The 27,420-nt window shown below is 35.6% G+C and overlaps 1 protein-coding gene across 1 annotated transcript; it reads right to left on the reverse strand.

Annotated features, from left to right (window-relative positions):
* On the reverse strand, nt 1–26,969 carry LOC142356330 (uncharacterized; the record flags this gene model as incomplete). Its single annotated transcript, XM_075408261.1, has 5 exons — nt 26,948–26,969; nt 14,798–14,992; nt 9,331–9,492; nt 6,368–6,523; nt 1–95 (listed from the first exon to the last, which is right to left on the reverse strand). Coding segments are annotated over exons 2-5 (558 nt in total), but the record flags the coding sequence as incomplete, so codon positions are not given.
* Between the last annotated feature and the right edge of the window lie 451 nt (nt 26,970–27,420).

The following is a 27,420-nucleotide window of genomic DNA, read 5'->3' on the forward strand; positions in this document are numbered from 1 at the left end:
TGAATAAATTCGTTGTGCATAGTCGAATGCGTTGGGGAGGTAGTCCGTCTTAGACATTAGATCAACTGCTCCCTCTGTTGTCTTTGTTAAATGCTCTGTATTTAAACAGCTAATCATTTCCTTTTTAAATAAAAGTTGTGCACGAACTGTAAAATGTCATGAAATTAGGTCAAGGTTTGAAAACCATTCATTTTTTCATTCTACTGGTTGCTACATTTTTTTGGCAGGCCCTAAAAAGAACAAGCCTTAAACTTGAATGACCGATTTGCCGTGCAATAAGATCGAACATCTGTACAACATAATCAAACATTTTTAATAATTCTGGCAAAATTTTGAATCCATCCCAATTTTTCTTGTTAAATGGCTCGGTTCGTCGATAGGTCGAGTTGTTGAGTGCCTATGCAAACATGATATATCTTATGAATTTATGGAAAATTTTGAGAAGAGAAAACAAATTAAAATGCCAAATTAAATTTTTCCCCGATATTCTGTTTTTTTTTTAAAAAAAAAACGATTTTCAAAGCAAGTATTTTAACTCAAACTTTCATCAGGTATTTTTTTCTTTTTCATTTGCTTTCTAAATAATACGCACGAACTCAACATCTTAAAGGAAATTCGAAAGATTAATGAAAATGTTTGCTCTCAAAAGCACTCTATTAATAATAGTTCCTGAAAATTTTCGTCGATCGCAAGCATTTTGCAAATATTACGAAAGTTTTTCGTTACAAACTATGTTTTTGAAACTTGTTGAAAGAGCATTTAACTGTTTCCAACTTAATTGGAGCATAGTAAAATTTTTCAATCTTTGCAAGATACTAATCATACTTTGTTATATTCTTGTAATTTTTCAAACATTTTGCAAACTTTATGCAAAATTTGAATCCACTTATAACTTGGGCCCACATTTTTGTGGTCAATTTGAAGTTACCTCAAACTGAAGTTAATTTTTTAGTTCATTGGGGCCTAATTGAGTCAAATACAGAATGATAAGCTCAAGAGATAAACTTAAAGCTCTATATCAGCATGATATTTCACATATAATTTGGATTCAAAAGGTAGCTGTCGCTGTTGTTGTTGTTGTAGCTGTCGCACACAGCTGCAATTCGCAGGTAATTCTGGCGGGATACAGGCACTTATTGCCATTTTAACTGGTACCCTGGTTGCATTTGTATCATGATAAAAACCGATATACTTGTAGTAGTGTGTGACCGCCTATCCACAACTTGCTTGTGGTGCTGCGACCTTTCTGCATCTACGCCATTGTGAATGAGATGAGGTCCCCAGGTTAGGGGGGACCAGGAGGGGCATCGTCAACATCAAGGGAAAGTGGAAAGGAAGGCGGATTCTTCTGTGCAGTGTGCTCGTGTAGGACTGATGGTAATAAGTCCGGCCATTTGGCTACCTCTATTGGTCTTTCCCACAGGTCAATCACTTTCAGGTCCATGGTGCTCTTACTGCAGTTGAAAGTGTGGTTTACGTCAAGTGGTGCTACATCACATTTCGGACAGCGTTTGTGAACATTGTCACAGATCCTACTCAACTAAGAGTTTAGCAGGGGACAGTTTGCAGTTCTCAGTTGTGCTAATCGGATACGTGCAATTCGAGGCAGCGTTTGCTCTTCTTCTGCTGTCTTTGGTAGAGTTGTACCTAGTTGCTTGCTGTCATTGCTCAATTGAGTATGGAGCGTGTTTCGATGCATAATTTCGCGCACATTTTTCTATTCCTTGCGATTTAGCGGTCGTTTTTTTGCTTTTGTGTTGTTTCACGCGGTCCCTATAAGTATCATTTAGTTTTGGTCTCATGGGACAAAAACTGGTTGAAGAAGTTGTGTAATGATCAGCACGATGGCTCTGACAACAACAGGCTAGAAAATGCTCTGCTAACTTTTCTGTGTGAGCTCTGACTGGCAGCATTTCACCCTCATTGTGTAAGCCATTGATGTCGCACATTTTTACACACCCAGTTTTTGTGCAGAGAGCAATATTTTGTTGCGTTTGCAGGTGATTCCAGTTTGTATTGCTGAATTTGGCAGCCTAAAAGAGATTACCGTAGTTCAGTACGTTTTGACCGATAATTTTGGCCTTGTGAGTCACCAAGAGTGTCTGTTTTGTGCAGCCCCAGTCGCTCTCAGCAATCTTTTTCAGCAGGTTGATGCACTTTTGTATTATCTCTTTGGTGCTTCTCACATGTTGTCCAAAATTAAGCATAATATCAAAGGGAGCACCCATTACTTTTACTTTGGACTTTACTGGTATTGCGGAATTGTTGATAGTGAGGTGTGGTTAAAACTTTGCCTCCTTGCTCCATGTTGTGAACAGAGTTGCCATTGATTTTCAGCTGCTAACTTAAGCTTTCTTGATTCTAGCCAGTCGTGTAAAGTAATTAATTATGGAGTTATCATGTCACGTAATGTTTCAACCTGTGGGTGAGATGTAGTTAAAGTTCTATCACCAGCGTAGAACGTGATGTTGATATCCATTGGGTGTAGGGTCAGCTTGCTCAAACAGATGTTGAAGCTTATTGGTGGTAGTACACCACCTTGGGGACCAACTTGTTTGAATCTTCTCCACTTTGATTTTTTGTTGTTATATTTTACTTAAGAAAACCTGCCATGTAAGTGTGAAGCGACCCATCTTATACGACTATTGAGTAGTGATGTATTTTAGTAGTAAGTTGTGGTCAACCGTAACCAAAGCGGTGGTGAGTTCCATGTCTACTAGTAGAAAACGATTGCAGGTTTTTAAGGCCTTTTTGTATATTGTTGGTGACAATTTTGAGATCTGTTGTTGCGGAAAGCGCAAGTCTAAAGCCATGCTGAAGTTTTTTCTGTAGATATTCTATGATGTCACATAGTAAAAGTTTTTGGTTAATTTTGCAACAAGGGGGAGGAGTGCAAATGCTCTGAAGCTTTTATGTTCGTCTACGGTTTTTCCCAGCTTGTGTGCGGTTATAAACCGGCCAGCTTTCCAGATTTTCGGGATTTTTGCACTGTTAACAGAAAAGTTCATGGTATCAGTGAGGTATCTCAGTGCTGTGGGGCCTAGATGGTTTAAAATGATTGCCGCTATTCTATCTGAACCCAGCTCTTTTGTTTTCTTTGTGTCTCTTACAGCTTCTTTCACTGTGTTACACATAAACATTGTGCCCTCTATATCCAGTTTCCTTATTTTTCTCAGTGTATTTCCTTTCTGTTTTTCCTTTTCCTCGGGTATTGTTGGATAAACTTGCTGGCTCATTTCCATGGATCATGTTGAGGAGTAGTTCTTTTAGCGTTAAAATATATGGCTCTGTTTGCAGGTGCTTTAGCAATACCTTTTACTGTGCTCCAGAGTTTAGAGCAGTTACCTCTGTGAGCAAGTTTTTGTACAAGTTTGTGCTTTTGACTTTGAACAAGTTTGTTTTTTTTTCATGGTTTGGTTACGCTATTTTGGTGTCCCATGGATGTTTTCTTTGAATTGCGTCTCAATTTTCAGAAACTTTTACTGCTTCGCTAGGAAATTTGCAACCACTCTTTTAATTCTTTTTTGTGGGTAATGCCTGCTAACCGCTGCATTTAGGGCTTTCCCTAAGGTGTTTTCCACGTGGTAGACATTTCTTGGCCTCGTAGTTTTTTTTTCATTTTTAGTTCAATGTCGTCTTTAAGAAATGCCCAGTCAGCTTTGCGGAATATGATTAAAGTTCTTTGTGGTGTTGATTGTGTGATGAGGTCACATGTGATGGATAGAACTATTGGTAGACGGTCTGAGCCTAATGCTTACTCCGTACGCCAATCGATGCTCATTGCTTTGCTTGAGCTGGCGAGGCTTAACTTCGGGAAGCGTTTACAAGAATCAGTTACTCTTGTGCTGGGTTTTTCGGTGAGTACTACATGATAAGAGAGGTCGATTTCAGTTGCAATTTTATTTCCTCTGGTGTCTTCCGGTAGTTTCGAGCGCCATATAGGGCTCTGAACATTGGAAACAACGAGCGGGCCACCGCTCCGAGGATCCATATACATTGTTTACAGATTGCGGGCAACGAAATTCACATCTTTTTGTAGATCTTGTTGAAGAGTTGGAGCGACAAGGAGGCTCGGTATTGTGCGTACGTACATAATGTTGCCACCACGCTCATTCGCCTTCTTGACTTAATTGGCTACCAAATGAGGAAGAGATAGAAAACTTTCATAAACCTAATACCCTTCAACAAAATGATAATGGATTGAAATAATGCCACGTTATATGACCGATAAAACTTTTTGTTATTTGGACTACTAGAAAAGACAATAATAAAAAAATTAACAAACATTAATTACGACCGAAACTCGCATCAGATAAAACCTAAACAACCCAAATTAACCTAAACTTCTTCAGAAAAAAATTGGATCTGACCGCGATGCGACTGGGTAACAGGTCGACAAGAAGAGGAAAAAGGCGCAAAGTTCAAAAATACGTTTCTCTTTCATGAAATCAATAAATTTCAAAGTGATTATAATAATTTGATATCAATTGTCTTTAACCAATGTACGTCATACGGCTACAAAAAGAAGGACAAATACAGTCAAAATTAAAAAGTATTTAATTTAAAAGTATTTTATTGTTGGAGCAAAAATGGCAGTGAAGCCGTTAAATCCATAAACTTTTCACTGACGGCATTAAAATTCTTCAGTTGCGCAGTATTTCAAAGCCAATGTGAACTACCATAAATTTTTTATTTTAAAAAGAAACAAAAAATCTTTTAAAATATACAAAAATACATATGAATCTCAAACATTTTTTGAAGTCTCGAAGTAACAGTAATAACAAAGCTGAGAAACAAATGAATGAAACTGAAACCATTATAAAAATAAACTATAGTTCACTGGAAACGGTTTGAGACCTGTCTTTACAGAGACTAAGCTATAAATTGACCGATAAAAAATTTGAAATCTGTCGAAGCTCAAAAGTCCAAATATTTTTTGAGACAAATGTTTTCAAAAGCTATAACAAGCAAACGATTTTAGCAAAAGGAGATGGATTAAATTGCCAAAACTAAGGAAGCCAATTGGGTCTGTTATTGAAGAGACAAAGTAACGAGACTACAAAATAACAACAAATACAGGTGGAGGTCAAAACGGTAAATCGCCCTTTGCTTGTCATCTAAACATCAATAAGATTTAATTATAAAAGGACTCCGTATAAAAGACATCGAAGGAAACCCAAAAATTGATTTTTATAGAAAGTTTTTTATGAAAATAAATGGTTGAAGCCATTAGTCAAAGCATATAACCAGCCAAGAAAAAAAGATTCGCATCAGCAAAAGTAATTGAGAGTTCTATTGTAGTGAGACTGAGTTACATGGTAAAAGCAGAACGGAACATTTGAATTTTTTATACAGTTCATTTGAAAATCATTAAAACTAATATCTATTAAAACAAAACTGGATATTTTTCTAAATGAAAGTCAATAAAACAAAACTGAAATCTAAATAGGTACGGTTATACGTCCTGGTGAAGCAATTGAGACCTGTCATTAACACGTATATGTTGCACAACAACCAAAAGAAAGAGGAATATAGTCATATTTTGAAGAAAATCCATTAAACTTTGTGCGAGAAGTGTGTCTCAGCAAAAAAGCATTAACTATTCAACAAAAACAACTAACATATTCAGATGCGCCTTTTGTCAACGCTGCGACTTTTTTCAACTATGCTTTCTTAAAACGGACATGTGAATATGTGATAATTGGACAAGGAAACGCTTTTTTAGTGGCGAAGGTTGTGAAAGCGGAGAAAATTTTGCAAGATCTGCAAACTTTAGTGATGAAGTTAAAGCATTCATTTGACTTCTTACTAATATCACCTCCACCTCATGCATGCCAGTAACATGTCACCTTTACTGCAAATTGTACGCGTTGAATTTTTGAAGGATTAGCTGTTTTTAGTTGTGAAATTTTCATTTTCACCACCCGAAAGGAATTAAAAAAAATTTCAACCCTAATTTTTGCAAACCTGCCAAAAATTTCACCTCTAAAAGTTTTGATGTAATTTTTTAGAAATGTGTTTTCGTAAGATTTGCGAGTTTGAGAGTTAACATTATTCAGCGCTAAAAATTGCAATTCTTCAAGCCATTCACAGCAATCACCGCAATTTTTACCGTTGACACCTCGGTAAAAATTGCGGTGATTGCAAAAGGACAAAAAAACCCACTGTGGAATATGGGCTACATTCACAACTTTTGATTATAAAAATTGCTTTAACGCTGAAGAGAGGTCTATGCTTTATACAATTATCTAATTATCTTTAATAAATCTTGTTTATGAAACTAGATGAGAAAGAGCTTTGCTGAGCTGATTAGTTCTGATATTTTTGACTTTGCAGAAAAATAGCCGGGAAAAGGAAATAAGTTTGCTTGGGTAGTCCTCCATGCGCATGTGAACAACAACCAGAACACATGAAGAGAAGACAGAGCAGTTGTATTTGTCTCTCGCTTTGTTAACGATCCGAGTGGCACCAGATACAACACGGTCGTGGAATCTCATCCGCTTTCTGAACTCAGAGAGGAATCCTGTAAACAGTAATATATAAAAACTTACTGTCACTTTTATCATTTCACCATACCCAAGTTTAGTGGGTTTAGAATTGATTTAGTTCATTCGATTTTAAAATTAGTTTTTTTTCAAATATATTTATAAAAGCACAGTTCGTTATTGCTATGTTGTGTATATTTTCTCCTATAGTTGTTTGTTTGTAACTCCCAGCCTGGTTGAGAAAGGAGGATGGGAACAACACCAGAACATACAGTAAAATCTCAAAGTTTGGTTTTTACCTGGGCTTGAGATAGTTTTCCGACAGAAGTTTGCAAAATTTTTTTTAAACCTTGTTTTTGAGGGCACGGACGATAAAAACACGACTATCTTGCCAGATTCATACACGAGAAAACTCCTATTGTGTAAGGTTCTTGCAAGAATAAACGCATATCTTGCAAGGTTCCTGAAAGAGAAAACGCCTATCTTGTAAGTCTTGCATTTCCACGCCAATCTTTCAAGATCCGGTAAGAATCTTGCAAGAATCCTGTAAGATTATACAATTTGATCCTAGAGTCTTGCACGATTCTTAAAACTGAGCTAAGGAAATTCATGTACAACCATCAACAATCAAGTTTATTACAGCAGCAGCTTGAAGAGTTTTTGAGTTTGAGTTTGAATTTGGGACATTGGTTCTAAACTGTACACTGTTACTGGGGTACGAAGCCATTATAAACACCGTGGAGGGCTTTTACTGGCTTTTCCTGATTGCCATTACTTGTCGTTGATTACTTCTGGCTAGCCGTGTTTGCAGTTGTTATTGAACATTGTTGGGCATAAAGGTAAGTTTTGTCAGGGATAGGGAAGAAAGAAAGAATAAGTAGGTAAAAGAGGAAAGAAAAAAAAGAGATTGAATTCTTAAAAGATCTTGCAAGATAGCCTATAAATGCAAGACTCTTACAAGATAGGCAAGTAATCTTGCAAGAGTCTCACAAGATAGGCAAGTAACCCTGCAGGAGTCTTACAAGATAGGCAAGAAATCCTGCAAGAGTCTCACAATATAGGCGTTTTCTCTTGTAAAACCCGTACAAGATAGGCGTGTAGTGTCGACTAAGGCGCCTCTCGTCAGACTTTCGTGCGCTCATGATTGCCTCTGATCAAAAGAATATTTAATTGTTTCTTGAGTTAAGACATTCAATTTTTTTTATATGTGTTCTTTTCGAAGTCAAGTGGTGCCAATCTATATTGGTTTCATTGATGTGGATAGGACATGTTATTATAATGCTTAAGATCATTTTTTGTATTTTTTTCTACAAAAAAATGCCTTTTAAACGAACATATTGTTTTAAAACGTTCTGAACATAAAGTTTGCTATGTTTTGTCTGCGCTCAACATAGCCTCTGATGAGTATTTTGGTGAGTTAAAAATCTCTCTCTGATCGAACTTGGGGAAACTTATATACTTCTGAAGCTGCTTTCCTTTTGCATATTAACACATTATAAAATCTTTCAATGGGTCTGTTAGTCGCGGCAACTTTGGAAGTAATTTTAATTTAGATACCAGTACACGAATAAATTCAGATGAATAAATTGGAATTAAAATTGTGAAAAATAGGAAAGTTTTTGAGAAACTTTCTATGAGAGTGGAACATTTGAATAGTTGTTGTAAGTTACTAAGCCTTGTTAAGTAATATTCTGAAATACATTTTTTCTTTTTTGCAAAATTGTTGACCGATTGCGAAAATGACGTGCATTACTTGCATGAAAATTTTCACCACATTTTGATATATTGTAACAGCAGTTGGCATAATGTAATCTTCATTTTGAGGAAAATTTTGGGTTCTTATTCTAAATAACTTTTTTAAAAAACAGAACTAATTTTCCCTCTCATGTGGTAGGATTAAAACGCGTCTAGTAACATCACAGAAGTCATTGATCTTTTCCTGGCCGGTTATACTGTAGGATCTAACAAGATTCATGAAAGAATGTTGCAATAATGTTGCGATAAAGTAGCAGGTATGTTGCAAGAACGTTCATTTCGGTAATCCATCATGCAGATTCTCTCAACATTTTGTCATGCGTACATGCCATTTTGCTACCCAAAACTGCTCGCTAAACTGGGGGGAAATTTTGTTTGGACGTTATTTCGCCTGGTTCTACTTCATTTCACCCCTATTCATTTAACCCCCTATCATTTAACCCCGATTTATTCACCCCTCTATCATTTAACCCCTCTATCATTTCACCCCTCTATCATTTCATACCGCTAATTAGCAGTCGACATTAAAGGCATGTTTTGTCATAATTAAGTGGATAGATTAATCCCACGTTCGGTTGTGATAGTTTCATATCAAGTCCCACGGGCCGCTGAGGCATGGCCATGGCCCGCGAGGCATGGCCAAATGATTTAATTGCTAATTTAATAATCATTATTTTATAGGGATTAAAATCGGGGTGAAATGATAGTGGGGTTAAAAGATAGAGGGGTTAAATGATACAGGGGTGAATAAATCGGGGTTAAATGATAGGGGGTTAAATGAATAGGGGTGAAAAAATGGGACACCATTTCGCCTAATTAGCGGCAATAATCTTTGAAGTTTCGTTTTTTGATGTCTCTCAAAATGATTGAAAAGCTCTCATATAATACCTGATATTATTAGTGTCCAAAATCGACTTAACACGAATAACTGAAGCTCTAAAAAAGGATTTAAACTCCGAACATGCCTATTTGCAACTAAAAAAGATACGGTGTTTGATTCAAACAGAAAATTTGTGCGTGTTGAATTTTTTTTAATCCTTCAAAATAGGAGTGATTGATCAACTACAGGTGATCCGTAACAATGCAAAACCTGTTACAATCCAGGGTTGGAATTGAGGATAAGTTGGTAGCTCAACTCTCTTTCCCTCCAAATCAGAGGGCATTTCTCCATAAACTGAAGTGCCTCTCTCCCACAACTCTTCTCTCGTACCATTCAATGTATTATTTCTTGCTACTGTTCTCAGGTCGCAGTCTGAAACCACAACAATGAACATGTGATCTAATTCACCGTCTCATGTTTTTTTGTTGTTGTTTTGGGAATTTATGAAAACTAAAGTATTCAAAACAGAATTCATTTTTGCAAAATTGGAACAAGAAAATATTTTTAGTAGGCGTAGTTGTTTTGCGGATCTCTTCTTGAGACTTGAGAGCTCAAGTGAGAGCTCAAATGGGGGGGGGGGGTTATCTTGAGAGCTCAAGTGGGGGGGGGGTTGAGTTAAATGGAACTACACCAATTCTCTGAAAATCGAATATTTTGTGATCAGCTTTTATTCGCTTAATATGCAACTTATGAAAATAATGAAAGTCTAACTTTTGTCCTCAAAAAGCTACACCAAAAACACTTGCTGTTTTAGACTACGCTTACACAGGATAAAGTACTTACATTTGAACAAGGAGGCGCGGTAATGTGCGATCGTACATAAGGTTCCGACCCCACTTATCCAAAATTTTGGCATAATTGTCTACCAAATGAAGAACAGATAGAAAAATCAAAAAATTCACGTATTTTTTAAAAAAAAACTATATGAACAAAAAGATCGCCTCCATAATTCAATCGAGTAATTATGCTGCATTAGATTGTCGAGTTCTTCCATTATTAAGAAGGTGAGAAAAGACGAAAAACAAAATCAAACAACAACAACAAACATTATTTACATCCAAAACTTTACGTCCGTTTTTTAAAAACAACTTAGTATCAACGCTAACAAAGCGTCTTAAAGTGAACATAATAAAGCTCGGTAAAAATTAGACAAAAAAGAACAAAAACAGTAAAGTTAATAAATCACTTATTTTTTTTTTTCAAAAAACAATTAATTCCAAAGTAATGAAAGCCATTAGAAATCTGCTAAAATATCCTACAGGATTAGGATTGTCATTGCTTCTATAGAACGGCGTCCAGACATGTCCTTATTCAATTTTTGATGCGGTTAAAAAAGAACAACAATTGGACCACACACAAAATTTCAATTAAAGCTTACCAGAAAACGCTCTCGAAGCCGTAAAGCCATATTTTGGCCCTTAAAATAGATTCGATAGCGCCTTCTTTGAACGCCAATAACGTAGCATGTGACCTCTCATTAATGAGACTAGTTGACAGGTAGACAAAAAAGAGAAAAGGGCAAACTTAGGTAATACTTCTGTTTTTACAATCTAAGAATTGGTTTGTATTGGTGCTTTGTCTTTTTGTAAGTTGTTTTCACACCATTTTTCATGACCTTGAGCTTTCAAAACGAGATAGAGAGGTAACGCTCAGCGATTATCTATTTTCATTAGAGGCTCTTGGCCGCGTTTAATAGTCCTTTAAGTACATAGAGTGGTGAATCTACTGGGAAGACCGTAATTCGAAGTTAAAGGTCATTTTTAGAAGATTTGAGCTCAAAATAAAGCAATTGTTCAATTTTTTTGTCAATTTTCATTTTTTCTGTTGCAAAAGACATTTTTCAAAATGTCTTCTGCAAAATGTTGTTACTTTTTTTGGCCATTTAAGGGCTATATGATTTGGTACTCCAAGCATAAAAACGCAAATTTATACTGATACTTACAATTTTTTTCAATTTTGTTTGAAAATTTTCAATTTTTTTTAACGTTTTTTAGCCCCTGATGTCAGGAAACTTCCTCTTAGAGTTAATATTAGATTATTGCATAGTTTCTAGTGGTCAGCGAATGGTTTTCAAAATAATAACATCAGAATCTTTCAGAATTTTAGCAAAGTTTTTTGTCATTATTTAAGTTTTTCCAGCCCCAGGTGCGACAAAACCTCTTTTAGGGTTTAATATTAGGTTACTGTATAGCTTTTAGATTTATTGGAATGTTTTTCAAAATGTTAAGAGCACAAATTTTGAGCATTTTTTGACAAAACTTGCAATTTTTCCGATTTTTTTTACATTTGTTATTATTTAGTTTTTCTCAGCCTCAGGGCTCAGAAAAGCTCTTTATGGGTTTTATTAAAATCACTGAAAAAATGTTGTTGGCCCTTGAATGGTTTTCAACAATTTTAATATCACAAAATGTGGCACTTTTTTATAAGCCTTGCAATTGTTTTTTAATTTTTGGAAATTTTTTGTCAATTTTTATGCATTTTCTAGCTTCAATGGCCAAGGCATCTCCTCTAGGTTTTGACAAAAGGTAGCTGCATAGTTTACAACGGTAATGGGGAATGTGCTTCAATATTTTATTATTACAAACTTTAGCAATTTTAAAAAAGCAACTTATTTAAAATTTTGTAAAAGTTAGTTACTTTTCTTCACTGGGCAGGAAACCTCCTAACGGTTTTGCAGGTATGCTACTGCATAGTTTCGAGTAGCAAAAAATGGTTATCAATTTTTTAATATCACTAGCATTAGCAGGTTTTTTGAAAACTTTCAATTTTTTCATGTTTTTATTTGAAATTGATAGAAATATTTCCTTCACCAGGGGCTTCAGGAACTTCCTCCAGGGTTTGATAATAAGTTACTGTATAGTTGATAGAGGTAATTGAATGGTTATCATTGTTTAAATAACACAAGTTTTTGCCGTGTTTTGATTAAAATTTTCTGATAATTACTATGTTCCAGGTTTATTGATCTTTATGAGCCAGTGAAACTATTTAAGGTCTGCAACCGGGATACTGGGTAGTCCCTGGCGACAATAAAAGGATTCTGAAGATATTAATATCCCAAATTTTAGTAAGATTTGGTTATAATTTTTGATTGTTTTAATTTTTTTTTGTCATTTTCTGAATTTAACGATCTTTACTGGCCCATGAAACTTTTTTAGGTCTCGCAGACAGGTTACATGACAGAACTACAGAGTCAAAGAAATTTTGTCATATTTCTCAATTTTGTGACACCAATCTTTTTTGACACCTTTCCTTGAAACAATTATCTTAATAATTGACTTGTAAATAAAGAGACTAGGTGTTAATTGACCTGTAATTAAGGAGACAAATAAACAATAAAATGAACAAAAATGCGAAACTGAAAAGTTTTTTTTGTAAAACAATTGTTTTCAAAGTCATGAAAGCCATCAACTATCTGCTAATATCAGATTATCAGCTCATGTGTCGTCCCATGAAAAACCAGTGAAACGTATGATTATACCGAAAATTTCATACAACTAAAACGACAAACTAAAAATGACAGTTAAAGATGAAATTTAAAAATTCAGATAAATTCCTCAAAGATAGTGTCGAAGTCTTGAAAACGATAATCTATATTTTTAAGGATTTTAATATGTTCATTTTTGATTTATTTTTAACGCCAAAATGTGATATGTGAAATGTCAGTAAAATGATAATGTGACAAAATTATAAAACGTGAAAAGTAGGCAAATACCTAAAAAAAAAAAGTGAAATCTAGTAGTATCAAAGCCAGAAACACCATAACTTAAGGCGTAAAACCACAATAGATATTATTCTTTAAATCAGTAAAAAGAAGAAGCACTCTTTCTTTGCGGACACTAAGCTACAAGTTGAACAAATTAAGAAAAAAATGGAGGCAAACTTCAATAAGCCCTTATTTATTTAAAAATCAAAACCTTTAAAAGTGAATACGAACGTAAGCTTTCAAGTAAAAAAATACATGCAATAATTTGGAGCTGCTTAGGAAGCCAATTGGAGCTATCACTACTGAGTTTTGATTTGAAATGTTCTGTTTTTTAGTTAATATAAAAAAGATCGATTTTTTTTACAAATAGACTGACTGATTACAATCCGAATTCTTTTTGGGTTTTAACAGTCCAAGATTGGTTCGAAACCAGCCCCCCTAATTCTATTCGTCCATTAGGAACACTTAATATATCGAATGTTATAGATATAGATAATTTGTCAGATTAAAAAATCAAAAATAAATGCTGCGTTTTTGATAATCAACGAGTAAATTTTGCAAAAAACGGCAGAGTTTTAATTACCGAGCACTCTCAGCGGAAGTTGAAGTAAGAATAACCTCCTTTGGTGTCTACAAAGGTTGTGCCAGTGGTGTTTGGGGGTGTACTGCCGGCAAATTTAATCAAAGTTGACTAAAAACGCTAATTTTGTGCTATTTTTATGACAAAGGCTTAATTTTGGAATTTTTAGCCAGCATTTTTGACAAAACATTTTAATAGAAATAGTCGACATTATTTTTTGTCATAAAAAATGAAATCAACAACACTATTCTTCAACATTTTGACAAATTTTTCCAAAATTGACGAAACTTCTGGCAAAAATTCCGGAAAATGTGAATAAAAAGAACGGAATTCACTCTATTTTTCTCAGAAGTTTAAGCCTCAATAGTTCCCTGTAAAAAACGAAAGGAAAAAAATCTTTTCAATTCAATATTCTACCGGGACGAACTTTCTAATGATACCAGTCTCAAAACTGTATGACGAATTTACCGATTGGCCAAAAATGTCCGAACAAAAAACCCATTTGAGTATACAGTTCCTCCCCCTCAAGAGGGGTCGAAACAATAATCCCTAGACCCGATTGAAATCCGCTCTTTTTTGGTTCGTTTGAACTCCCCATACATAGGAAAATTTTTGTACCATATTTTAAAAAGCCCGTGACCGATTGAAATCCACTAGATTTTAAAATAATATGCAAATAAACTTTCTCATCCGACTAAAATTTAAAAAAATCTAACCTTTTTGCAAGAAAAGTCTTAACGTTTTAGACTTCATTACATAGAAAAACTCTGATCGTGAGTATTGTCTAATTTGAACTACAACTTGATCAGAATGAATTCCACTTCGTTTGAGAAATATTAACTTTTCTTCAACCAAAAACAGATTTTGATTGGTGTGTTCTACTAAGGACGTTTAAAACAAAACAACAAAATTTTCTTACGTGTGAAAACGAACATACCGCACAACAGGAACATATCAAAGTTTTCTTACGTTTGAAACTAAACATACAAATTCTAAGAGACCGATCTTACTAACGAGTCCTTATGTTTCTAAACGAGTCCTAATCTAAGGGACCTATTATACCGACAGTTATCATAACTTTAAAGTCGCAACTACTAAGTCTAAGATACCCAACATACCGAATTTTAGGATCAAGTATCCCAACGATTTCTGACGTCTGAAACTGAACAAACCGAATATACCGATGATTTCTTACCTGCAAATCCGAGCATACCAACCATTTCTTAGGTCGGTTTTGTTTGATCTTCTGGAGATCCTTAGTTTGTGCATAATTGGCGGGACGGGGGGGGGGGGGAAATTTATGAAAGCTTCATACTTTTATAATTTTGTTCATATATAGATTATTGGGGTTTATTTGGAGGACCCTAATATGCTTTTTACCCCCTCAAACTGACCTTTTGGAATCCGCATGCAAAAAGTAGAAGCATCGTTTTTGCAAATGACTCTCATGTTGAAGACATTGTTTAATATTCTGAACTGAAAAGGGTCAACAAGTAGTCTGATTCCGAATCTCAAATAAATCTGAAACCCCAGAGCCATCACTCCCAGCTGGTTGCCAAGGCGACCTCGGCAGTCGGAAGAAGAGTACCCTAAAAGCAAGAATTTGTTTCTCGGAAATGCTGCTAAATTAGGAGTACATAAATGGCAAAAAATTTGAACAAATCTCCGAAATTTTTTTGTTCATAAGTTGAGCACACTGAAAATCAACTCAATCCAAGAACTTCTGACATTATTTCTAACAAACACTAAAAATATCAGCATTTTCACTTGATCCATTGCAAAATTTCTTTAAAAAACAGTTGCTGCAAAAACGTTCTCGGGTCCGGTTTGAAGATTGTAGGTGGGGTGATCCATGCTAGTAAGAAATTTGCTGGAAACGTGAAAAAAATGGAAAAGATGCGAAATATGCAGTTGTGGCCGCTGAAAGATAACACAAAATTTGCTGAACGCGTTATTTAGGGCGAGGCTTTTTGGAATTTTCTTTTTAGAAATTAGAAAATTTAGCAGTTTTTTTGTGTTTACCATATATTCACTCCTGTAGAATTTATAATGGAAGTTCATCGAAACTACGTGACAATGAAGCTTTGGGTTGTTAATTAGTTTGCAGAGTTTAGGAGCTTATTTTGAGTATATTGATTATGTTAACGAAAGCAACAATTTTGAGCGATGTAACTTGGGGTCGAATTTATCTTTATTTGTTAAGTAAACAAATGAAAGACTAGCTTCGCAAAGTGATCAAGTTGTCAAAAATAGTCAGAATGAAACTCAAAGGTCATTAAACTAAAAGATCCAAATATGATTACAGCAAAAAGAGGAATCGAGGAGCTTGGGAATACAATGATATTTTTTATTGAATTCTCCCAAATTCCAAAATTGCACACCTTAATGCCTCTTTGGTATAATAAAAGAGAGTATTTATTCCCTTTAAGCAGCTAACAGTTTAGAGTTAGTGTTTAGTGTTTTCAGGAAGGATATAACGGGTATGTTAACTAGGAATTATTAGCTCACAAAAAGGGAAACAGCCAATAATTGTGCTTTGAAGTATTTGTGGGTCATTCAATTTTGCATTTTCAATTTTGCACTTTTCCAGGAAAAAGGATAACTGATTGCCCCCAATAATAAAATGGGGAACAGAAAAAAGAATGAGATATGAAAGTTCTTGTCACAAAAGTTACTTTTCGTTAAAGCAATGACAGTGTGTTGTTTGAAAAAGAAAATATTTATCAATTATTTTAATCTGCCTTTGCGCGTGGTCTGAGCAAATATTTTAATCATTAAAAACTTATACTTTAATGATGTAATTCAGAAAAGGTTTGGCTCCTATGCACAAAAATACACGGTTTTGGTCCCATAACAAATATAAGCAGAACAGAAGGGTGTTTGAAGGGATATACATGAAGAAATGAAAAGAAAAAGAAAATGAGTCGAAAAAAATATTTCTTTTTTTATTGCAATAGTTTTTATGGATCTAAGCCCAGTAATTTTTTACTGGTTGAACGTTTTCGAGTGATAATTAAGAAGCAATTTTTGTATTTAAAGGAGGAAATTGGTTGAGATATTTAGAATTGGGGCAATTAGTTGTTTGAGTTCTCATATTCAATTTTTGTCAGTCAGGTCAAATTTATTAGGAAAACTTTGGGAAATCCAAAGTGTCTACTTGGAATGGGAGCTAAGAAAACACAACATTACTGTAGTTTTGGTAACTGTACAGTAGAAGAAAATAATTTTGTCAAGAAAAAGCAGCAATTAGAGAATTGGAAATTCAAAAAGTATTAAACGGCAATTTTTAGTAGAGATCACGAGTTATGAAAAAAGTTTGATAATTGAGGCGCATGGAATGGACAAAATAGTTGTTAGAACCCTTTCCAACACCTATTTGAAGGAAACAGAATAATACAAGGATTGTTTGAAAGGAATTCTGACAGCAAGAAAATAAGTTGATGGAAATATAATGTCCATAATTTTGCAGCCCCGCCTCAAGTCCTCAAAACCCTACTTCCTAAAGTCCGACCGAACTCAAATTTTGACTGGTGTCTCTTGGGATACTTGTTCTAGCAATGGGAAAAGCAACGGGCTTCTTCCGGCACCCCAAACTGTTCTTTACCAATTTTAAAGCAAATAAAAAAGCATGGCGATCAGAAATAAAAAAAGCGATGAAAGTACTTGTCACGAAAGCAATTGTTTGTAAAAGCAGTAAAATTGCATGTGAAAAATAAAATATTTATCAATTATTTTAATCTACATTTGCACATGGTCTGAGCAAAGATTTCCAATCATTAAATACTGATACTTTAATGGTGTATATCAGAAAATGTTTGGCTCCTACGCACAACAAATATACGGGCTTGGTCCCGTAACAAATTTAGGCAGAACAGAAGGGTGGTTGAAGGGACACACATGAAGAAATGAAAAGAAAAAGAAAATGACTTGGAAAAATATTCCCTTTTTTACTGCAATAATTTTTGGATCTAAGACCGGCAATCCCTTACTGGTTTAACGAGTTCAAGGAAATTTTCAGAAACGATTTCGTAATTGCAGGAGGATATTGGTAGAGTTCTTGGGGTAAGAAGCTTTTAGTTGTTTGATTTCTTTTTTTCAATTTTTGTCAGTCAGGTCATATTTATCAGTAAAACTTTGAGAAATCCATAGCCTCTACTTGGAATTGGAGCTAAGAAAAAGCAAGGTTACAGTACTTCTGGTAACTGTTCAGTACAAGTAATCAATACTGCCAACAAAAAGCAGCAATTAAATATTGGAACTTCAAAATTGTTAAACGAGAATTTTTAATAGAAATCATGAGTTATGAACGAAGTTTGATATATGAGGTGCATCGAACTGACAAAGTACTTGTTAGAACTTTTTCCAACACCTATTTGAAGGAAACAGATTAATACAAGAATTGTTTGAAAAGAATTCTGACAGCAAGAAAATAAATTAATGGAAATATAAGCGTCCATAATTTTGCAACCCCACCTCAAGTCCTCAAAACCCTACTTCCTATAGTCTGATCGAACTCAAATTTTGACTGGTGACTCCTGGGATCATTGCTCAAGCAATGCAAAAACAATAGGCTTCTTCGGGCCCCCGAAAATTTTCTTTACCCATTTTAAGGCAACCAAAAAGGAGGTGATAACAGACTTTTTTGAGTGTTTCTATGAAAGACAGAACACTTTTACCATAGTCAAAAAATCTACTTGAAAATCACATTCAAACTTGAAGAAAAAAATTTAATTATTGTCTGGTTTCAAAGCTTTGGAGCTGACGAATATACTACAAAGAAAAAGGCAGAAAGATCTAAAATTTCCCTGATTTTTCCACCATTGTGATCATAAGGAGAATTGTTAAAAAAATTGATAAAACCAGACGTTTTAATTTTATAACTGGAAACAAGGCAGACTTAAGACAAATCAGACATAGCTGTGAAATCATAAAAACTAGCATGCATGCATAGAAATTAAGTGACATGAAAAATGATTTTTTCTGAATCCTAACACTGGCAAACCAATTTCGCCACCGATCTGCGGTCAAATTGAGCAAACTTTTAATTCAGATAAAATAAAGCCCGTGACTAACATTCTACGCTTACGGTTGCACTTAAGCGTTAGATCAAATGTTCGAAAAGGAACGAGACGTTACGTTTTGCTGATAAAAACTGATAAGGCTGAGCACCCTTAAGCACAAGAATAACGCTCAGAGAAAGACTTACGGGGCTGAAAAACAGCGGTTTGTTAGTCGAAATTGATAAAAATTGCTCGAGTTGAGCAATTGGTTCTTAGTGAGAGATTAATTGTAATCATTGTGTGAGATCTTTGTGAAAGAACATAGTTTCGTAAGTTGCAGCAAACTTATTGAAAATCGCTGCTTGCAAAGATTATAAGTTTATGGCCGGTAAAACAGCTACTGGGAGGCAGAACTTGTTGTTTTTGTTGTTTGGCTTAGGAAGTAAACTGAGTGATTTGTGGATAACTAGGACAGCGAGATTGAAATGGCTTGATTTAGTAAAGACCAAAAATGAATTTTAATAGAAAATTCCTTTTGGTTGTTGATATTAATCATTTATCCGCCTCTGGCTATAACTTTACTTGTTGCTGGATTTTCACACCTTAATTATGAATTCAACTACCAAAAGCAAAGTTTTCAAGCAGCTGAGAGAGCAACATTGTTTGGGGACAACAAAATACACTCCCTACAGCAAGAGTAACCACCAAACAAATCTTTTGGAATTTTGATAGAGTTTTGGTTGATAGCCAGTCCGCAGCCAGAGTTCTGAGAGACTTGCAACAAGTGCTCAAAGCTGGCGACTTTCAACGAAGATTCAGTCGAGGAACACAATGACGATAGTTGTAACAAGATTACAAGTGTTGTGAAACGAAGAACATTAAGGGAATTTGAGCAACAGAAACAGTTAATTTCGGGAAACTGTTTTTTTGGAAGACAGTCAGTGATTTTTCTCTGGACGATGATTCTAACTGAGCGTTGTGGTGGTAGTACCCAAGCAGATAGATTGAAGAGATTATTCAGACGATGTCGAGAGCAAAAACTGAGATTATCTACAACAGAAACTGAAGCATCAGAGGAGCACTCAGAGTAGAAGGCTGTAATTTGGAAAACAATGGCAGGATTCGGTTTTATGAAAAATTTTCTTTCGCCTGGATATGAAGTTTGGGAGGATTGGCGTCGGTATTTGTTGGGTGTTTGGGAAAACTTTTTGTGGACAGAAGAGGAAGTCACGAGATACTTGCCAGAGAAGTTGTGTGGTTGGGCTCTTGATGCTCTGAATTTCTTGCTAATTGAATTTTGGAAACCGATCGTAAGTACCGTGTTTGAGGTTTTCAAGAAATTTTTGTACTTCTTCGACTTAAGAATGTCCGAGTTTCCAAAAATGTATGAAGATGCCTTCGAGAGGTACTTGATAGAAAAAGAGGAGTATGACGAAGCGGTTTTACAGTGTGAAATTGACAGACCAGTGTTTGAAAGTGACGTTTGTTGACGGAAAAGAGTTATCGAGCAAAAAGATGACTCAAATGTTAAAAATGTTAAACTTACAGTTGATATTGTCAAATCAGCTATGACCAGAAACCCAGCACAGACCTTGACTAAAAGTTGGTCTGCCATAAAATCTATTGGTTTTGGAGTAAAAGCAGTGCTTGAAGAAAAGCTGAGGTTCAGAGACGTAATGCAAAAAAGCACTTCAAAACGGACTGACAGTTTGTCCAGTATGGAGACTGTTGCTGTTTCAAACGTCATTGGTGGCAGCCAATTGTTTGATTGCGACAGAGAAATGGAGAAGCAGATTACGGCAAAGACCAAATCCGAAAATGAACAGCTCAAGGAAATGATGGATCGATGCTTTGAACGGTGGGACAATGGCAAAAGCAAAAACGTTGCAGACTTAGAAGCCAACCAGTTCAGGAAATTGCCAGCAGTGAGTCAGAAGATGATGTATTGTTTTGTTACGACAGTTTTTTGACGATGACGACAGCTTCTGTGACAGCGATGATGAAAACAAGTTCTTTTTGCATGGACGACGACGTATTTCTTCCAAACATTTGTGATCGGCCCAGTGAATCTAATTCTTTTGAGTCAATTCTCAGAAACTAATTGACATTTGGAAACCCAAGCTCTAAAGGGTTGATAACGTGTGAATACATCACATCCAGTCCTTGCCAGCCGTATTTTGGCAAAAGGATAGATGTTGGAGAAACAGCTAAGCAGCATTTTAATTTTGCTCAAAAGTCTGATTGGGTATCAGCAGCAGAATATGCTTTTGCTGAAAATTCGACTTCTAACAATTCAAGCCAGGGTAATCAGTACTGGGTCGCAGAAAATTGATCAAATTTGTTTGACCCAAACTGCATCTGAGATAGCTGTGCGAGCATACAATTGAGTTTTGTAGCTTTCACAACAGATGATGTTTAATGCAAAGCGGCCAAAATTACAAAAGCAAGGTTGCAACGACAGACACGGATCGATTTCCAAAAGGTAGCGAAGAAGAAAAATCGACTACACAATCAAAATTAGGCAATAACTTTTTCACCAAGATCTGGAAATAAAACGCAGGTGATGAAACAGACAACAATGAAAACGACGATTCAAAAATTTTCGCATTTGTTGAGGCAGAGTTGATACCATACAAGAAGGTGAAACCTGTTTTGGAACTTCGGGTAAGCGGCTAGCGCCTGCAACTTTCAAAATGGTGGAGAATCAGAGCTTTGATGCAGATATAGCGATGGCTGATGAATGAATTATTTATGATGTTTGTGATCATTCAACTGCTGAACAATTAGTGATATCCGACGCTTTCATTGATGGCCGAGATGAAAGTGTTGTTGGCTGGCATTTTGTGGTCTTCGGTTTAGTTCAAATGAAGTTGGAAGAGCCAGATGGCAAGAAAAACAGTTGGTTAGACTCGGAGCCCCAATTGTTCCACTCAGACAAAAAAAACTGCAAAGTGAGTTTCTCTTATGCCGATAGTGATAGAACTTGTCATGGCAAACAAATTGTGCAAAGCGCCATTGATCAGTCACTGATGGTGGGGCAAAGCAAATCTCTACTGCAAAAATCTTTATCCGAAAAAGTTCATATAGTGAAACGGAGTGTGAAGTATTCCAAAACCAGAAAGTAGACTTCGGTGATGATCATTCGTTGTCACCTTCAACGGCAAGTGGCCTAGAGCTGAAAATGCCAAATGATTGAGGAAATGCTCTTGCATATTCTTTTGAAGAGAAAGAAGTGGCAGCACACTTCGAGAACGGGAGCAGTCCTTGAATGTTTATATCAACAAAGCAGTATGCATTGATCGAAATCAGTTTTCGATGAAACTATCCGGCCAAGAAGAGATAGAACAAAATAGGAGGGAATTACCGTGTCGGTCCTCTCCGAACTTGTTGAAAGCGAGTGACGATCGGAGAAGCCTGGAGTTGGAGTACCCTGAGTTGTGCATGCTGTTGTTCGGAAAACAAAGTGTCAGTCGGAAAGAGAAGTAGATAGAACTGATTTTTGAGTGTCAGTGGCCCAAGGTAATGTGACGCAAACCAAAGGAAAGATAGAAGAATGAGACTGGAGATGGACGTCCATTCAAGCTTTGGAGAAAGAAAGAAGAGTTGACAAAGTCGGTAAAGTTGAACTGTCTTTGGTGAGAGCTAGTAAGTATGATCTAACAAGGCCGCAGCTCTTGCGATTGTGGGCTATTATGCCATACATTAAACTATGAGCTCATAATTGAATCAACAATACTGTTGATAATAATGAGGTGCACGTGCTCTAAATGAAAAAAAAATATTGTAAACAGATTGCCAGTTTGATTGCAAAATTCGGAGTTAGGTTAAAGTTAGACAGAGCTAGGGTTATTGGTATAAAATTGTTTTGCACGTGAGCTTTTTACAGCCCCTTTTTTGTGCAATAACAATTGGTTGACTGAGTGACTTATAAGATCTTGCCTATAGCCTCTATTAAATGTTTAATCACTAAACGGTGCTCTGTGCACTATCGAACCTTCATTTACTTGCAGCTCTATTTACTGGTTCACACTAACCGAGGTTCACTAAGTTCCAAAAAAAAATTTGCAGTGGAATAAGCGCTAAAACACAGGGACAGACGGAAGTTTTTTTTATTTTTCGGGAGAATAATAGTCTAGAAGGGAGGAGTGCAGAATTTATAATGCAAGTTCATCGAAACTACGTGACAGTTAAGCATTGAGTTGTTAATTAGTTTGCAGAGTTTAGGAGATAACTTAGAGTACATTGATTATGTAAACGAAAGGAACGATTTTGATCGGTGTAGCTTGGGGTCGAATTTATCTTTATTTGTTAAGTAAACAAATGAAAGACTTTCTTCGCAAAGTGATCAAGTTGTCAAAAATAGTCAGAATGAAACTCAGAGGTCATTAAACTAAAAGATCCAAATATGATTACAGCAAAAAAACAGAAATTGAGGGGCTTGGGAAAAACAATGATATTTTTAATGAATTCCCCCCAAATTCCAAAGTTGCACCCAATTAAAAGCCATTTTGGTATAATAAAATTGAGTATTTATTCCCTATAGGCAGCTAAATGGTCAGAGTTAGTGTTTTCAGGAAAGAGATAATGGGTATGTTAACAAGGAATAATTAGCGCAGAAAAATGGAAATAACCAAAAATTGTGTGTTGAATTATTCGTGGGTCATTGTTTTGCATTTTCAAGGAAAAAGGATAACTGCTTGCCCCTAATAATTACCCTTAGCATGGCTAACAGAAATCAAAAAAGCGAAGAAAGTACTTGTCACGAAAGCAATTTTTTGTAAAAGCACTAAAATTGCATGTGAAAAAGAAAATATTTATCAATTATTTTAATCTACATTTGCGCATGGTCTGAGCAAAGATTTCCAATCATTAAAAACTGATACATTAATGGTGTAAATCAGAAAATGTTTGGCTCCTACGCACAACAAATATACGGGCTTGGTCCCGTAACAAATTTAAGCAGAATAGAAGGGTGGTTGAAGGGACACACATGAAGAAATGAAAAGAAAAAGAAAATGACTTGGAAAAATATTCCCTTTTTTACTGCAATAATTTTGGGATCTAAGACCGGCAAACCTTTACTGGTTTAACGAGTTCAAGTAAATTTTCAGAAACGATTTTGTAATTGCAGGAGGATAGTGGTAGAGGTCTTGGGGTAAGAAGCATTTAGTTGTTTGATTTCTTTTATTCAATTTTTGTCAGTCAGGTCAAATTTATCAGTAAAACTTTGAGAAATCCATAGCCTCTACTTGGAATTGGAGCTAAGAAAAAGCAAGGTTACAGTACTTCTGGTAACTGAACAGTAGAAGTAATCAATACTGCCAACAAAAAGCAGCAATTAAATATTGGAAATTCAAAAGTGTTAAACGGGAATTTTTAATAGAAATCATGAGTTATGAACGAATTTGATATATGAGGTGCATCGAACTGACAAAGTACTTGTTAGAACCCTTTCCAACACCTATTTGAAGGAAACAGAATAATACAAGAATTGTTTGAAAGGAATTCTGACAGCAAGAAAAGAAATTAATGGAAATATAAGCGTCCATAATTTTGCAACCCCAACTCAAGTCCTCAAAACCCTACTTCCTAAAGTCCGATCGAACTCAAATTTTGACTGGTGACTCCTGGGATTATTGCTCAAGCAATGAAAAAACAATAGGCTTCTTCGGGCCCCCGAAAATTTTCTTTACCCATTTTAAGGCAAACAAAAAGGAGGTGATAACAGATTTTTTTGTGTGTTTCTATGAAAGAAAAAACACTTTTACCATAGTCAAAAAATCTACGTGAAAACCCCATTTAAACGTGAAGAACAAAAATTAGATATATTCTAGTTTCAGAGTTTTGACGCTGACGAAAATCCAACCAAGAAATAGATCTAAAAATTTCTCGAAAGATCTAAAATTTCCCTGATTTTTCCAGCAACGTGATGTAAGGAGAATTGTTTAAAACTTGTTAGAACCATTTTGACATCATAATTGGAAGCAACTCAACCCTATAACTAATCAGACATAGCTGTGAAAACATAAAAACAAGCATGCAAGCATAGAGATTATGTGACATGAAACATGAGTTGTTTTGAATCCTGAAACTAGCAAACCATTTACGCCACGGAACTGCGGTCAACTTGAGAAAACTTTTAAGTTAGATAAAATACAGCCCGTGACCAACATTCTACGCCCACGGTTGCACTTTTACGTTAGATCAAATGTTCGAAAAGGAACGACACGTTACATTTTGCTGATAAAAACTGATAAGGCTGAGCACCTATAAGCACAAGAAAAACGCTTAGAGAAAGACTTACGGGGCTGAAAAACAGCAGTTTGTTAGTCTAAATTGATAGGAATTGCTCAAGTGGAGCAATTGGTTCTTAGTGAGAGGATAATTGTAATCATTGTGTGAGATATTTGTGAAAAAACATAGTTTCGTAAGTTGCAGTGAGTTAGACTGCGAAGATTTTGAAAATCGCTGCTTGCAAAGATTATAAGTTTATGGCCGGTAAAACAGCTACTGGGAGGCAAAACTTGTTGTTGTTGTTTGGCTTAGGAAGTAAATTGACTGATTTGTGGATAACTGTGGACAGATTGATTGAACTGGTTTGATTTAGTGTGGACCATTAATCAGATTCATTAGAAAAATTCCTTTTTATTGTTGATATTAATCAATTATTCGTCTCTGGCTATAACATTACTTGTTGCTTGTAATACATATTTTTGATATTAATTCAACTACCAAAAGCAAAGTGTTCAAGCAGCCGAGAGAGCAACGGTTTTTGGGTACAACACAGTACACTCCCTACAACAAGAGTAACCACCAAAGAAATCTTTCGGAATTTTGATCGAGTTTTGGTGCTAGCCAGTCCTCAGCTAGAAGCCTTCTAACGACAAAATACAAAACTTTACAACTCCATTACGTTCCTTAGTTAGTGAATATTGGCTCTTTCAAACATCTCTTCCAGTTTTTGATTTTGGGTGCAAAACCGACAGGCGTCAAACGTTATGCCTTGTTTTAAAGCCAATTAGAAGTATCTTTATACCCTTCATACCCTTGACACCCCTAGTGGTGGTATAGATTTCAGTCAGGATGTTAACAGCAATGGAACCTATCAACGAAGCATTAATATCTATATATCTCGCAAATTGAAAAATAGGAATTCAACTTAATTTCTTTGTCTCACACAATTAGCGGAGAATTCAATGTCAAACTTAAAGTCACACCAAATTTCCTCAAAATTGAAACAAAAAGTGCCAAAAGGGGAGTATCTAAATAAAGAGAATCGAAGGTTACCATATCAAGACGTTCAATCACGAACGATCTGTCAACAGGCAGATTGGACTATAATTAAAATTCTGAATTTAACAGGTGCTTAATTAAACTTTATCATTAGAAAAACGACACAAGCAACTCTTTGCATTAACTTTGCTCCTTGAAATAACAAGAGTGCCTTTTTGAAATTAAATTGTGACATATGAAATGAAATTCTCACATCAGTCAAAAGTTTTTATAAGCGCAAAACTTGAAAGTAATTCACAAAAAGTCAAAAATCTTTTTAATGCGTCCAAAATTAGAAACTTTGTGGGAAAAAAAAGAAAAGATTGTTTTGGAAATATAACTTGTTGTGCATTCAACAAATTTATTTTAACTGTCTGTTTCGACGGGTTTTGAAGAAGAGCTAAAGTAGCAGGTGTGGAAAAGGAGCTGAAATCTGATCTATAGGATAAATGACCCTTTGATTGGCTGGTCTGATCATGACTCGGCTTCTGCCTAGATGCGCCAGCCTAAAAAAGGTAAGAACGATCAAGTATGAAAAACAAGCGAGAGCCCGTTTTTTTCTGAACTGATTTGATTTGATGATGACTGATTTATGACTAAATGGGTTTACCCAACCATTTAACTAGCCCCCGTGTAACCCCCCCACTATTCACTATTAACCCCCCCCCCCCCCCCACCCCCTCGTACACAATTAAAACTCATTAAGGGGCTGCAATTTTATAGGAGACTTGCAAAGACCCTGTTTTTGAATTTTTAGAGGAAAGATAGTACTTTGCTTGTTTGTTTGTTTGTTCGTGTGTGTGTAAATGTGTGTGTGTGCGTGTGTGTGTGTGTGTGTGTGTGTCTGTGTGTGTGTGTGTGTGTGTGTGTGTGTGTGTTGGGGGGGGGTGAGGGGTGAGGGGTGAGGGGTGAGGGGTGAGGGGTGAGGGGGGGGGGGTTATAACAGAGTGAGCTTATCTAATTAAATTTACCTGTTTTGTTCACGAAGTCCCGAAAGTCTTCGCAACTGATGAACATATGAGAAGTGTTAATATGAAATGGTAATGATAAAAAAGCATCATGTTCTTTTAAATAGATAAAATGTTTTCGAATTGTAAACAATACGAGAATAATAAGAGTCATAATAATCAATGTTCTGTAAAATTTAGTTTTGTAGGTTAGTGCATTTAACGTTTCTGATTTTTGAGCGCATACCATTTTTGATTTCTCAAAAGTTCTGAAACATTTAAAATTGTATTTTAGTATATTGATTTTTTTAACAAAATATTTTACCATGATCAGCAAGATGGACTTGCACGTGCGTCCAGTTGATCTTTCAAATTCAACGAGCAAAACAAGAACTGAGAGAAATATACATTTGAAATTTGAAACTTTAGCACCCAAAATTGAAACCCCCCTTTTGTTTAAATAAGTGGCTGTTATCCTATAATTGGGGTCTTCTTCAAGAAGTCGACTCAGCAGTGTGTTGCCGTGGGGGGCCGAAGTCCCACCGGGTGGAACATCTCTCTCAGTCTCAAGTTGCAGATTCCCCGGTGAGATAATTCCAGTTTTTAGTACTGTGGCAGTCTATAAAGAGGAGAAATTGTATATTGTTTTCTTACAAACAGTTTTTCGCACGCTCAAAAATGAATAACAATTTAAGAACAAAAGAAGCTTTGACAATTGAAAATTCACCTCAGACAGACATTTGTTCCGAGACTGAGGTGAATCCCAAACCAAGCAGTAGTCTAACTCAACAGATGCCC

The sequence above is a fragment of the Convolutriloba macropyga genome, unplaced genomic scaffold (assembly GCF_964194025.1).
Source record: "Convolutriloba macropyga unplaced genomic scaffold, txConMacr16.3 SCAFFOLD_1108, whole genome shotgun sequence".
Taxonomy (NCBI): Eukaryota; Metazoa; Xenacoelomorpha; order Acoela; family Convolutidae; genus Convolutriloba; species Convolutriloba macropyga.